Source organism: Tamandua tetradactyla, chromosome 3 (assembly GCF_023851605.1).
Source record: "Tamandua tetradactyla isolate mTamTet1 chromosome 3, mTamTet1.pri, whole genome shotgun sequence".
Lineage (NCBI taxonomy): Eukaryota > Metazoa > Chordata > Mammalia > Pilosa > Myrmecophagidae > Tamandua > Tamandua tetradactyla.
Window position 1 is genome coordinate 101,759,378 of NC_135329.1, and position 13,201 is coordinate 101,772,578.

The 13,201-nt window shown below is 43.7% G+C and overlaps 2 protein-coding genes across 2 annotated transcripts in view; both read right to left on the minus strand.

Moving 5' to 3' along the window:
• The window catches only part of LYPD1 (LY6/PLAUR domain containing 1), a 68,727-nt gene extending 60,751 nt beyond the window's left edge, over positions 1 to 7,976 (minus strand). Inside the window, exons 1-2 of the mRNA XM_077153590.1 lie at positions 7,850 to 7,976; positions 6,518 to 6,655 (exon numbers count right to left, since the gene is read on the minus strand). Of these exons, the coding sequence (XP_077009705.1) occupies positions 6,518 to 6,655; positions 7,850 to 7,901 (190 nt within the window). The 5' untranslated portion in view covers positions 7,902 to 7,976. The remainder of the gene's footprint in view (positions 1 to 6,517; positions 6,656 to 7,849) is intronic.
• A 1,565-nt stretch (positions 7,977 to 9,541) lies between these two features.
• Positions 9,542 to 13,201, minus strand: part of NCKAP5 (NCK associated protein 5) — a 1,072,936-nt gene continuing 1,069,276 nt past the window's right edge. The window contains exon 18 of the mRNA XM_077153602.1: positions 9,542 to 11,173. Within this exon, the coding sequence (XP_077009717.1) occupies positions 10,895 to 11,173 (279 nt within the window). The 3' untranslated portion in view covers positions 9,542 to 10,894. The remainder of the gene's footprint in view (positions 11,174 to 13,201) is intronic.

The window sequence follows — 13,201 nt, forward strand, 5'->3', positions numbered from 1 at the left end:
TCATAGGTTAGTGGTTTCCAGGAGCTCAGTCGAAAGAGAGCTGGAGAGCGACTGCTAATGGGTTCAGGGTTCCTTTTGGGAGAGATGAAAATGTTTTGTGATGATGTAGTAGTAGTGGATGCACAACTCTGTAAATACACGAAAAGCCACTGAACTGTACACTTACAAAAAATGAATTTTATGGCATGTGAATTATATCTCAATAAAGTTATTTTAAATCTCCCAGAAGAAAAGAAAATTAAAAAGGGGGACGTGGCATCAGAACGTGTTAGATGAAACTCTGGGGATGGGTAAGGCACTTGAGTTTCAGTGCCAAATTGGCCACTGATATTCTTGAGCATGTCGCTGAACATCTCTGCATTTCAGATTCACCAGCTACCAAAGTGGGAGATGATTTACACTGTCAACCTGCTAGGCTAACCATGAGAATCCTATTGTAAGGTATTGAGGGCTGAATTCAAGGACTCCCTTGGTCTGAGGAATTAGGAAGTGATAAAGGAACTTTGCAAAGATATCTGGGCCAGGCATCAGACGGCGGTAAAGATAGTGGATAAAGCAGCTCCTGGTGAGCATTTAAGCAGGTTTTCATCTTTAGGACTGACTCTTCAAGATGCTTACACTGATAGCATTGCTCATTCTCTAGCTTTATCCTCATAACAAAACAAGCAGCCTGCTTCTATGTTTTAGAGGGGCAGGAGCTAAGTCCAATGCTGGAGCAGTGTTAAGTAACCTGTTCAAAGTCATAAAGTGTGGGAAGCCTTGTACACAAGTGCTCTCTCCCCTGATGGAGCTGAGAACCCTTTCCCTCTGACCACTGAAACACAGGGATTCAAGCTGAATCCTTCTGCATGCTGTGTTAATACACCTTTTCCTACTTTGTGTATGAGAACCTAAATCATTCCAAAAGTATGAAGTACGAAAGGACGGGGCGGGGGCGGGAAGGAGGGAAGAGAAGGGGGACTGGAGAGAAGGGGAAAAGGGAGAGGGAAACAAAAAGGACTGTATTCAGATCTGTTTTGTTGTTGTTGTTTCAGGAATTTACAAGGGGAGGAAAATGCCTGTTAAAAGTTCAAAGGGAATGAAGTGTTTGTTTTCATACTTTGTTTCGTTTTCACTTGAGAAAAATTCCAGTTTTGAAGCCTCTGTTTAAATACATTAGGAAAACCATCAATGATAGAACCTTTCATGAAATCGTAGCAGGAGGAATTAGTGTCATAAGAGAGCTTGATCAATCTTCTAACATTTTGTCTATGGAGATGGGAGGTCAGCATTGGCTGCTCGTTCAGCTGGAAACTTAAAAAAAAGCTCCATGTACCGGAGAGTCGAGGGACTAAAGGCATTTGAAATTCACCCTCCAAATACTTACTCAGATGCCAGCTACACCTGCCACAAAGAAAGACGGATGCTTCTTGAGAACTAAGTGAACATACTGATTAGTAAAATGTCTTACCCCTAAAAGAAAGGTGTTCTTTAGTGTCCTGTCAGAAAGGAGGGGGTGGTATTGACATTCTTTGCACAGAACCTCTTCCTGTGCAATTCATAACTTAATTGAAGTTGACATGGAAACCTTTTTAACAGGGCTGGTGTTAACATACAAAGATGTTTTTTCTTGACATCTGAATCATTTTTTTTAATTAAAATTTTTAAAAACCTGCTGAAGTCTCCTTTGCTGAAATAAACATATAGTGATCTCTTTTCACTTTATTTTTAGAGCATATTTTATAGTTCATGTGATTGGTTCAAAAAGGGTGTGAGGGTGAGGAAGTAAAATGGGAGATGGGATGTCTGAAAGGGAAATAACAGAAGAGGACTCATAGAAGGTGGAAAGATATGGGAAAGATAGGGGCATCAGAAGATTAACAGATGTTACTGGTAGCCCTAACAAAGTTGTTCTGGAAAAAAAAAAAGGTTCGGGGCGGGCCGCGGTGGCTCAGCGGGCAAAGTGCTTGCCTGCTATGCCGGAGGACCTCGGTTCGATTCCCGGCCCCAGCCCATGTAACAAAAACGGAGAAACAGAATACAATAAAACAAGAAAATGTTTAAAGATGTTTCCCTTTCTTCCTTCCTTCCTTCCTTCTATCCTTCCTTCCTTCTCTCTGTCTTTCCTTTAAAAAAAAAAAAAAAAAAAAAAAAAAAAAAAAAAAAAAAAAAAAAAAAGGTTAGAAAACATCTTCAAGTGTGCAACCTGGCATGGATTAAGTAATCTGCAATCTGAACATGTGTAAAGAAGGAGGACTTAATCCTTTTATTTTTTCTTACAAGAAATAAATATATATTTGCGAATGTTTGTGTGTATGTGTAACTTAAATAAAAAAATCCAGCTATAAAGGGACCATGCTTTAATATTGATTAAGAACTAGCCCTCCTTCCCACTAAGCTTACCACAAGCGCAGACCAGAGCCTATTATTTTAAAATTTGGTCAAATTAAGCAGCGCATAGACTTTAGACTAATGGCTGAACTTTTCATTTTTATTTACAAAGAGGGGGTGACCGATCATTTTAGGGAAATCAGGGCTCAGTTGCTATGCCTTATTTAGCTCATGAGAAGATAAAGGCATAAAATGAATCCACCCAAGGCATGGGGCCATTCCTGCCCAACTTAATGAGGACTAACTAATCCAAAAGGAAAATAATTATTACCTATACAGCTTTAATGAGGATGCAACATGGCATGTAAATCAGTAACTCCTGTATTGCAAAACAGACAAATAGATTAATGCATGTTGCAAAGGATGGGTGAAGAGATCGATGAGGTTACTGATTCAGACCAGGAACTTTCTCTATATATACTGCATTTAACTTTTAAATAAGGTTTAGGAGAACCTGTAACATTTTGCTCACTGACAGAGCGATATTTTACCAAGGGAAGAAATTGGCTAGTCTATAAAAATTAAATTATGCCCCTTTCACTGTATCTAGTCAAGAGGAAAAACTCTAATTACAAGATTGCGCTGTCAAACAAATGCAAATCCACATTCTTTATACCCTGGTTTAAAAAATCAGGCTTGGGTTGGGGGGGAGGGGTTCTATTCTGAAATGAAAATCAATATTTGAAATATTTTGCAGCTTGCAGTAATAGGTAAAAGCAAAGGAAATGTCATTATCATGGGTGCTACTAAGTGGACTCTAACTCATTAAGTGCAGAGCATGTAAATTATCAATTAACAAACATTTAAATTATCATTTAGTAAGGTCACGGAAAGAAGCTAAAACAAACCTTCCCCTTCCCCATAGCCTGTGTCTTATTACTCCAGAAATGATGAAGGGAAAAAGGAGCAGAGGAAAATAATCTCAGCACCTAATAGGAATGTCACTCTGGGGAATAGGTGAAGGTTAATTCTAAATGTACTTCCCAACTGAAAATTAAATATACTTGCCTCTAGATTCATAAGAGCTGAGCTTGCAGACTTAATCTAGAAAGGAGTTACTGAAGGCCTGGGCATCTTGCATTGCTGGTATTTTTGAGAAAGAGAACGCCTTTCATTACTGCTTAATGTCAGATTTGCTTGGTTCATTAAAATCTCTTAGTCCGTACATAACCCTGGTTTTCCTATAGCTATGTAAAATGCCAATCCACTTTCCACTTAAACTTTAAAAATCTGGCTGGCTGGTCCTCATATCATTTCCACATCCACTTCTCTGCCTGTTCTCAGTCAGTCCACTCAGCCTGTCAGATAAACTTGGTGGATATTAAAATTGTCTAAGTCCTCAGAACTCTGCCTGGGTCATCCCTTCTAGTGTACCTGGCAGTGTATTTTACTATATAAGGTACCTGCCTGGCAGAAGTCTTCGAATGCTTTTTAATAACAGTTGGCTAATGGCTTTGGATCAGCCGCTTATCTTTTCTGGACATTGCTTTCTTCCTCTATAACACAACAAGTTCAGGGCAGATCAACTATCCTCAACTTTGGGCATCCCAGGGAGAGTTTGATAAAAGACCCTTCCTTGGCCAGCCTCAACACTGCAGTCCCACTGAATGGGCTTCTTCAAGGTAGACGGTTGGGGGAAGTTATAAGAATTTGGACAAAAGTTCCAGGTGGATTTTGATGTGCACCCTTAACAAAATGTCACTGGGTCCTCTCAGCTTTTAACACTCTCAAGATTCTCAGAACATACATTATTGATGAAATAAAAAAAAAATCCTGACTTTGATTTCTAATATCACTCATCAGCATCACCTTCATGGAGAAGGTGACCTTGCAATGGATTTAAATGCTGGCAGGTCGCACAGGAAACATCAGAGCGTAAAAAGAGGAATAAAGAGTTTTCATACAATAGGAGGAGTTAAGCCTGATACATCAGGCCACAGGACAGAAGCTATTCTTACTACTTTGATGATTATTACCACATTGTAGTAATTTACCATCAGTTTTAGGCTTATCCTCCATCTCTGCCAACCAAGAGGAGGGTAATTGTCACTTAATCTGATTGGTCTCAGCAATTATATGGAGATGGAAATGGAAGTGACCTGGAAGCATCAGCCTCCCCATCCCTGCATTGCTCTTTCAATGCAAGCAACAAATGCATTTGGCTGATTTCTACTGAATTGAGGCTCAGAATGACCTGCTTCTACATGTGTAGATTCTTCCCCCCATAATTGGCTTTTCATTTGTATCCACCAATTCTATTTCTATTTCTTAAACTTCACAATTGAGACTAATCTTACTACTTCAATGACTCTCTCTCTTTTGATCTATGACATGGGGTCAGAAGAACCTTTCATGGAGAGGGTCCCATCTTGATGGAGCTGATACAAAATGAGCAACCTCAGGCCAGGTGCTTGAGGATTCTCTGTGCTACAGCTTCTTGGAGATAACAATGGGCGTTATATGGCTTGCCCTGCCTGTCTTACAGCGTAGTTTGCAGGAGGAAACAAAGCAAGATGAAAGACAGAACTTCGAGAAAAAGAATCTCTCCTCTAGCTGTAATTCCATTCAATATTTCTTTTCTATCCTGTCTCAATCATATTTCAGGTACTAAACATGCTACAAAGGTAAGCAACATCTTAAAAGGGGCTGAAGAAGTTTGCACCGTGTCCATGGTACATCCCCATTTTGCCTGGCTCTAAACTACAGCCTGGAAGAAAGCGGCAAACGTTTCAAATTAACAAAGTGTTCGGTGATTCTGACTAAAATCACAGCAGTACCTCTTGTGTAAGGCAGTAACTTTCTGCTCAGGAATGAAACACAAGTAGAAATAGCTTGTTAAAACCATCCATATCAATCTTAGCTAAAGAATACCACTAAATCGCCACTAACTTGTTTTGTTCTATTTTTTTAATAGTCCGTATCCCATATAACAAAACACTGCATGCTGCTTTTTCCTGGGACAAGTTACTCCAGAGAGCATTTGCGTATCAGACTTCCCAGAAGAATGATTTGGGCAGAAAGAATCCACACTGAGGCTGGTAAGAGTCTATAAAGAGCAGCAAGTTTTAAACCACACACACATATATCATCATCATACCACAGTGACGGGCTACCATCTCTTCCTCAAATAACAAAGTAGTTAGCAACAAGACATTTCCAGGTTCTTCTCTGCAAAGAGACTACTTTCCCTGCGCTAGCTTTAAACGAGAGACCTTATATTAATTTGCCACGGGGTTAAGGGAATAACATAACAGTTCTCCCGATCACTTTACCTGGGTCTGTGAGCAGTTTACCAAATTAAGAAGGAGCAGAGCTTTGTCTAGTTAGTTATCACTCCCCACATGATGCTATTTTCCATCTTTTCAGCATCCTTAAAATGGCAAAGTCCCTGTTTATGGGTTTGATCTTGGAACTGAAGCTATAGCACCACCCATTTCCCAAAAGTTCCAGTTGCACTTTGGGGAACTTTGATTTCCGATAGATTATTTGCGGGGAGGGGAGTCTGGGGAAAGCCACTTCAGTAAGAAGACTCTGCTCAGTTAAAAGAGTGGTGACTGCTCCATTGTACCCCCTTCTTTCCCTTTCACAATGGCTGGACCTCTCCATCAGCCAGCCTGCAGCCTGCTGGTTCTCTTGAAAGATCTTGGCAATCTGTGCCTGGAATTTGATGCATTAGTTCTCAAATTAAATAAAGATCCTGTAGTGTTCTTCAAAGAAATATGGTGTGGCTCTATGGCAAAACACATTTTTCAAGCTCTGACCTCTGGGAACTTCAGCTAGCTTGGTATTTCAGGCTGACCTGGCTCACACTAGTTGCCCAGGTTAGGGCCGTTTAGCCATATATTTTCTAGCCTTCGGATCAGCTTTCTACAAAAGGAGGTGAGGGGAGTAAATAAAGAGGAGAACCATTAATTTAAATGTACTTCCCTCCCCAGGGCCACTGGGGAGATGCCTTGGTAATTAACTCGAAGGAGATTAAAGCAACTTGGAACTCTCCATTTTCCCAGCACTTTACAAGTAAATCTGTGATAACCAATGTGCGTGATTTAAATCAAAGTCAGTCCCTTTTCCTGTAATTTAATGACCCCCCCCCCCCCACCCTCTGTTCTGTCTGTAGAGGAGATTGGGAGAGCTGCCAGCTTCTTACCAGCACTTTGCTCCATCACTTCTTTCTGACACATGTCTTGAACATTCACCGTGCAATTCACAATGAATTCGGGGGAGGAGCAGTCGTTGTTCAGCTGGAATTCTTCACACTGGTAACACTGGATTTGCAGCGCAAAGCCTGCGGGGCAGACGTAGTCAGGTTCAGATCGGCTGTCACAGAGCTCACCCCCGAAACCAAGACCCTCTTCTGCCCCAGCCAGCCGGCGCTACCGGTCTCTGGGTTGTCTGGGGCTCCCCGTTCCCGGGTCTCCGAATTAGGGTCGGATGTGGCTGAAGCCGGCAGGCGGCGGCGCGGCACCCAGGGACCCACAGGATAAAGTAGAATTCTGCTCGCGCACGCTGGACCACTGCTTCAGAAACAACAGACTCATCCAACACCAACCTCAACCTTTTCCCAAGGAAGTTAAAAGAAACAGAATACAACGTCGGGAGAGATGTTTCCTCAGAAACTTGCTGCAACTGCCTAATTGCTAATTGGTTACAAATTACTTAATTACTATTTTGGCATCTTTCACCATTGCATTCGCAGACGCCTTGTTGTTGTTTTATTTATTTAATTTTTAAAGTCAGCGTTCATGTGCAGTGGCTGACAGAAGGCGCTGGGCGCCGAATGCTGCTGCACTCTAGGAGCCCAGGGCAGGCTCTGGTGGGGGTGGCCGTAGAGGGTTGAACGGGGTACATGTGTGCACGCGCGCCAACCCAGCGTTCCAACACATCATCCCCTTCCCCGAGGCCCCAGCTTTCAGGCAACTGGTTGAGTAGGGTCCGCGGAGGGGGTCCCAGTTCTGCAGAGCTCGGTCGGCGAAATGGAGTGAGACAGCGAGACGTTTGCAGCTCTCACTGCACTATCTGGCTGTTCGGTTCGGGTCGCCGAGCTTCTGTCTAGACCCAACCTTCCCCGGCCGGGCCCCGGCAGCGGAGCTATGGCGCGCTCCTCTCCCAGCCCCACAACGGTCGCCCTCGGAGCGCAGCAGCGCAGTCAGGATGCGTCCCGGCCGCAGGCTGCCCAGCGCGTCGTTCACCTGTCGGTGGCGCCGTTCCCACGGGTCGCTAGAGATGCCCAACAACTTGGAGGGGTTCAGGGGATTGACCCTCTTTCTCCGCGAAGCTTCGGAACGGTTCGTCTCCCTCCCCGCAGCCCAGCCTCGCCTCCAAACGCGCGAGCAGCTGCAGCCGGAGTCCGCAAATACCCCGCTCTCTTGCAGCGCGGGACTTGCAGACATTCCCAGTTCGGTGCCTCTGGGTACTAGACCAGATGGCGGGTAGGCGGGGGTGCACGCTTGCCCGAGGGCCGGTCGCTTAGTCTTCTTACCTGGAAGCCAGAACAATCCGCAAAAAGTTGCCGCGATGCCGAGGACCCACATCCTCCCGGAGCCGCTGGGCCGGGAGCGGACAGCCGCATCAGAGGCTGCGACCGCGGCGGAGGCTGCCCGGGCCACAGAGGCTGTGGCTGCCTAGGCTGCTGGGGTCCGCGCTACTGCCGCGGAGGCAACGGCCGCTGCCGAGAGGAGCCGCAGGTGCCGCCGGCGGCGCCCGCATCGCCCGCTCCCGGCCGCGGGTAGCCGCTCCACACGCTCTGTTTCGGGAGGAGCGCAGCGCCTCCGGAGTTGGCAGCTGAGACAGTAAGGGAACTATTGCCGATCCCTAGCATCCAAAAAAGTCTCGCCTCTTTTCCCCACCTCCAATTCCAGGCACCACGTGACGGCTGCCGAGTCGGGGCGGGGATGGCGGGCGCGGAAGGCTGGGATTATCTCTTCAAGTCCCCACCCCCTTCTTGGAGCCTTCCCCTCCCGCCTCCGCACGTACCCGCGAAAGGGGCACTGGAGAGGGTGCCGTTTTCAGAGGTTAGGAGGCTGGCCGTTGGGGAAGCCGTGGGCTGGGAGCAGCAGGTGCTGCCGATACCCGCCGGGCGCGGTCCAGGGGCGCGTGTCCCCTGGGGCCTGGCTCGCACCCCCGCGCCGGGACCGACCCACCCAGCCGGGACTGCAGCGCGGCGGGCAGTAGGCCGCCGAGGAGACTGGCGGAAGGGACCGCGTTCCGTGCGCGGGGAAAAGTTGCGCACTCGCAGACTCCCTCGGGCGTCGGGTGCAACCACGCCTCCTCTTCCGCGGAGAAACCCCTCGGTTACTACCCGCTTGGTTTCGGCTGCCCGCCGGGTGGGCCGATGGTGTGGCAGGATCCTGCCCCACCCGGCTCACGGGTTCCGGGCCGCCCCCCTGTGCGCACCCCTAGAGGGTACGTTGACACCTGCCTGGTCGCCTAGCCTGGGGGTGGGGGTGGGGGCGTCCCGAAGGCATCAGGTGTGAGTTCCCACTAGCAAATGTGGGTGAAGGAGGGCGGGGTTGCGTGTTTCTATTCCCTTTCCTCTAAAAGGCTGGGTAGCTCTCCAAAGCCACGGGTTATCAGTATATTTACCCTTATCTTTTCCTTTACGGCGCCACCACAGCCCAGGACTCCGCAGCTGGCAGTCACGGTTTGTTTTCCGTACTTTCCCCCCAACCCATCCGTTCCCAATTCTTCCTCCCTCCGCTAAGTATAGTGACCCACCTTATGGGCTCTGGGGACGCCACGGCCACGTTCACTTTCCTCACCCATCTTGCAGCCTGTGGTGCGGGAGCCTGCTTCCCCGCCCGGAGCGCTTAGGTGCCCCCGCCCCTAATCCTGTGCGTCCTTACTGCTTTTCCCCGAATCCCTAGGGGGCGCCCATTTCAGTGGCAGTATGCTTTCTTTGCCCCTCTTACCCCCTTCTCCTCCGGCCGCCTGTTGGGGTAAGCGCTCACAGGCGGGGGCGTTGATCTTCTATTTCCCAATCCTGCCAGCAGAGCAGGTCTAGAAATGGGTTTACAAACGACTTTCTTCTAATTCCTCCGCCGAGATCATTTCATATCTGCCTCAGGCGCCCTCTCGCGCCCGCTCACCTCTCCCCCCTCCCCGCCCCGGTCCGCACACTTCCATTCATTTTTACTTGGTTAACCTTTAGGGAAGACTGAACTGCTTCGATCATTACTTGTTTGCCTGCAGACCGCGTTCTTACAATTGGCTAAATTATTATCTCTGGAGCAAAAGGGCCAGTTTGTTTATTCCTTTAGAAAATTCATCCTCGGCGCACACGTGAGTCATGTTTCAAATTAACCAATTGGGCCAAAGAGGCCCTTGAGAAGTTCTTTTAAGCTGTCAGAAGGTGCAATTGTGATATGACTTTTATTCAGAAATGAAACAAAAGAATTTTTAAAAGCCTGAAAGACAATGAAACGGTACATAATTTTCATTTACAACAAAATTCAAATATAACAAATTGCACAAATTAGCCAAATAACACTGATCATACAATACTCTTTAAAGAAATAAGGGTGTATTAACGTAACCATATAGATCCTAAAGGTATTTATGAAGCCTAGTTTACAAGTTCCTGTACAAAAGCAATTATAAATAGTTCACATCTAGAAAAAATACACAAACCTTTGAAATAGAATTTATCCTTACATATAAACAGTCTTTGTAGAAAAAAGATTTTAAAAAGTAAGAGTTTTTCATAGCACCAAACCGTTTTATTTTTTTAAAAAGTGAGTACTGCAAATAGAAATTTGCTTTCGTTTCTAGATTACCCCGGTTTTAATAAAAGGAGCAGGAAGAGGAAATGAAAAAATAATATTCAGAATTATAGAGAAACACTTAGTAGAAGAGGATGTAAGAAAATGTTTGGAGGGAAAACCTGCTCCTGAAAATAGAATTAGGTCGTTTCTGATACACATCCCTTCCCATCAGTGTCACACTTTAGTACCCTTTACATTTTTCCATAAATGAGAATTCACTTATTACTTGAACCTGAATCTCCCTGGCAACAATTTTGAAATTGCACTAGAATTAGAATTTATCAAATGGAGGCTGTGAGATGGAAATGGTGATGATTTCTATGGTTTTTCGGCAGGCCTGTTGAACGTTAGGACAATGAACTGAAAACTTTAGTTGAAACTTTTAAAAAATATATTATCAACTTCTTAGACTTAGTACATCATTTCAAGAGCATGGCAGTGATTCAATTTATTGCTGTCATTTTTTTTTTTTACTACAAATATAATCTCTTTTCCAAAAAATTTACAACTTCTATACAAGTATTCAAAAAAGTGCAAAATTAAGATGTCTGTATTGTGGGTGTGTTTACTTTTAATCCTCATGAAACACAACACATGGAGTTTATTTTTATTGCTGTGACAATGAGCTCCAGTGGGTTGCCTGCTGTGAATCTAAAAAGGTAGGCTCTGGTGTTGCAATAGATTATTGTTGCTGTCCCACCGCATGTCCCCACCCTAGTATCTTAAGTGCTCCCTTTCCAGCTCAGTAAGAAAAAAAAAGTCCTTTATACATCATTTGAACCCTGACTTGTACAGGAAGAGAAACTATCGTATAAAGAATCACTCAGAGATTCCAAATTGTCCACCCCAGGCCTGTCTGAGCTACTCAAAGATGCCTCTTCACTTTTTTCTTTTTGTTCTTTTTGCCCTTCAACCTTGTTCAGAGAGTTGTCTTTTTCTAATAGAATCACAGTATTGCTATTAAATTTATTGAACGACGCCAGGGAAATTTTAGATAATCTATTCTCAGGGTCTTCTTTTGTTTCTTCAACTTGTTTCAATTTCTGCAATAAAAAAGAGGAAAATATTAGAAACATATTTCTTTGGAAAATCAAGTTATCCCATCCAATATTCAATTATTGTCAGTATAAAGTGCAGTTTAAAGGGAGAGAGAGAACCTACAAGTCTTTGACTATTTTCTAGTATAATTAAATGTAATAATAAAGCCAATTTTAGGGATAAATCAAGACTTTAATCAGTTTACTGAGATAAATAGGTTCCAATTTGCAAATCAGTTAAGTACCACTTAATTTCATTTTAAATGGATCCATTTGAAATTTGTTCAGGTAAAGATCCTTATTTTTCTTAATTAAACTTTCCAACTCCTCTCTTTCCTTACTAAGTATTAGTTGTGCTTTTTCTAAATATGTATGGGATTGAATTTCAGCCTAAAGTTAGGGATATATGGAAAAATGGATAAAGCCCCTTAATGTGCCATAAAATTAAAATATATGTTAAAGATGTCAGAAGCACTGTCGTGTTTGCATTTTGTCCCTTTACAAGATTTAAGATGTTTGAAAAGCTCTAGATCTGTGGGTGTACGTTCTAGAATACCCAAGGGCTTAAACATTGTAGTAACGGTTTGCACTTTAGTAACCTCTTCCTTCTACGAGGTTCTAGTAATACCAGTTTAAACGGGATTTATAGGATGTTGTTTGTTCTCTTTAGGACTTTATAAAACATTGCAGCCATATCCAAAATAATTATTGTAGGTAAACCCTCTCGACACAAATGTGTTTAGCTGTTCAAACAGCTCTTAAGATTCTGCTCTCTGGTGAGGAGAGAGGGAGCCAAGTTGCAAAAACCAGTAAGAACCTTGGAAGGGTTAAAGCCGCTAAGATATGTTTCATTTTCTTTTCCTCCTACAGGTAAAACTCCCATCCAAACACAAGGAAGAAGTAAGAACAGGGACTTAGAGATGGTAATAATAGCTACCATTTACTAAGCATTCACTATGTAAAAGACACAGCCTATTTTATCTTAACCCTTTTCACAATGCATAACCTGCAAGTTATGCAGTCTCATCTTAAAAATGAGGAAAGCAAGGTTCAGAGAGATGTTTACTTGCACAGCACTGCCCAGCCCATGACAGAGAACAGGACTGAAGTCTCATCTGCTGCCTTCTTTGCCTTTGTTCTTTACACTAAACCATGCTCTTATGTAATAAAGGACAAGGTATCCTCTATGCATTTTTCCCCCATTTTGCTACCCAAATATTCTACATAAATAATCTGCCAAACCATCTTGGAACATGAAGGCTCTATCATATGCAATGCTCTCTCCCCACATCGCTATGATAGCCAGACAAAGGTGAAATGAAAAAAAATGAGTTTTGATCAAGGGAAAAATACACACCACCAAAGCTTCTGGATTTCCACATACTAAATATTTAATAGAAATAGAAAATAAAGAGAAATAGAAGTGGATGGTTTCAGTCTCCCAAGAGCAGACTCAGGCAGGGTTTCTCTTTCTGCTATGGGAAATGGCATAATTCAATGGGAATATGTGAAAATCATCCTTGAGCTGATGCTTATTTCATTATACTGTTAATGTAAAGGAACATTACTCACTGAGCTAATTTTCTATCTCAAATGGCTATCTTGAAACCAGAGGTGGACCGAGGTAAGATTACTAACTGATTACAGAAAAGTGGCTCCATAATTAGGAATAATGCCACACAAGAGCCCCCTTCTTTTATGATGTGCCAGTTTTCTTTAAAGAATTACATAGCACAATATTAAAAATATACAAAGAGAGTAGGAAATGCTTTGATTATAATAAAGGTAGGTCAATAAAGGGCATCCAATGCAATTTTCTCCTCCTATGAATGCCCTCTCAATTAAGAATGGCAGTCATTTTCCTTGCCTCTTTCTGGTCAACATTGGTCTTGAATTTATTTAACAAACACTTTAGAGAAGTTAGCATTGGGTAAGTGGAGGGATTTGTGGCTGAGGTATATAACTGCAAAAAATCATGTCCTATCCAGGTCTTAGAAGCAGGCAGACCCGAGCTCAGGTTAGCCCTTTCACTGC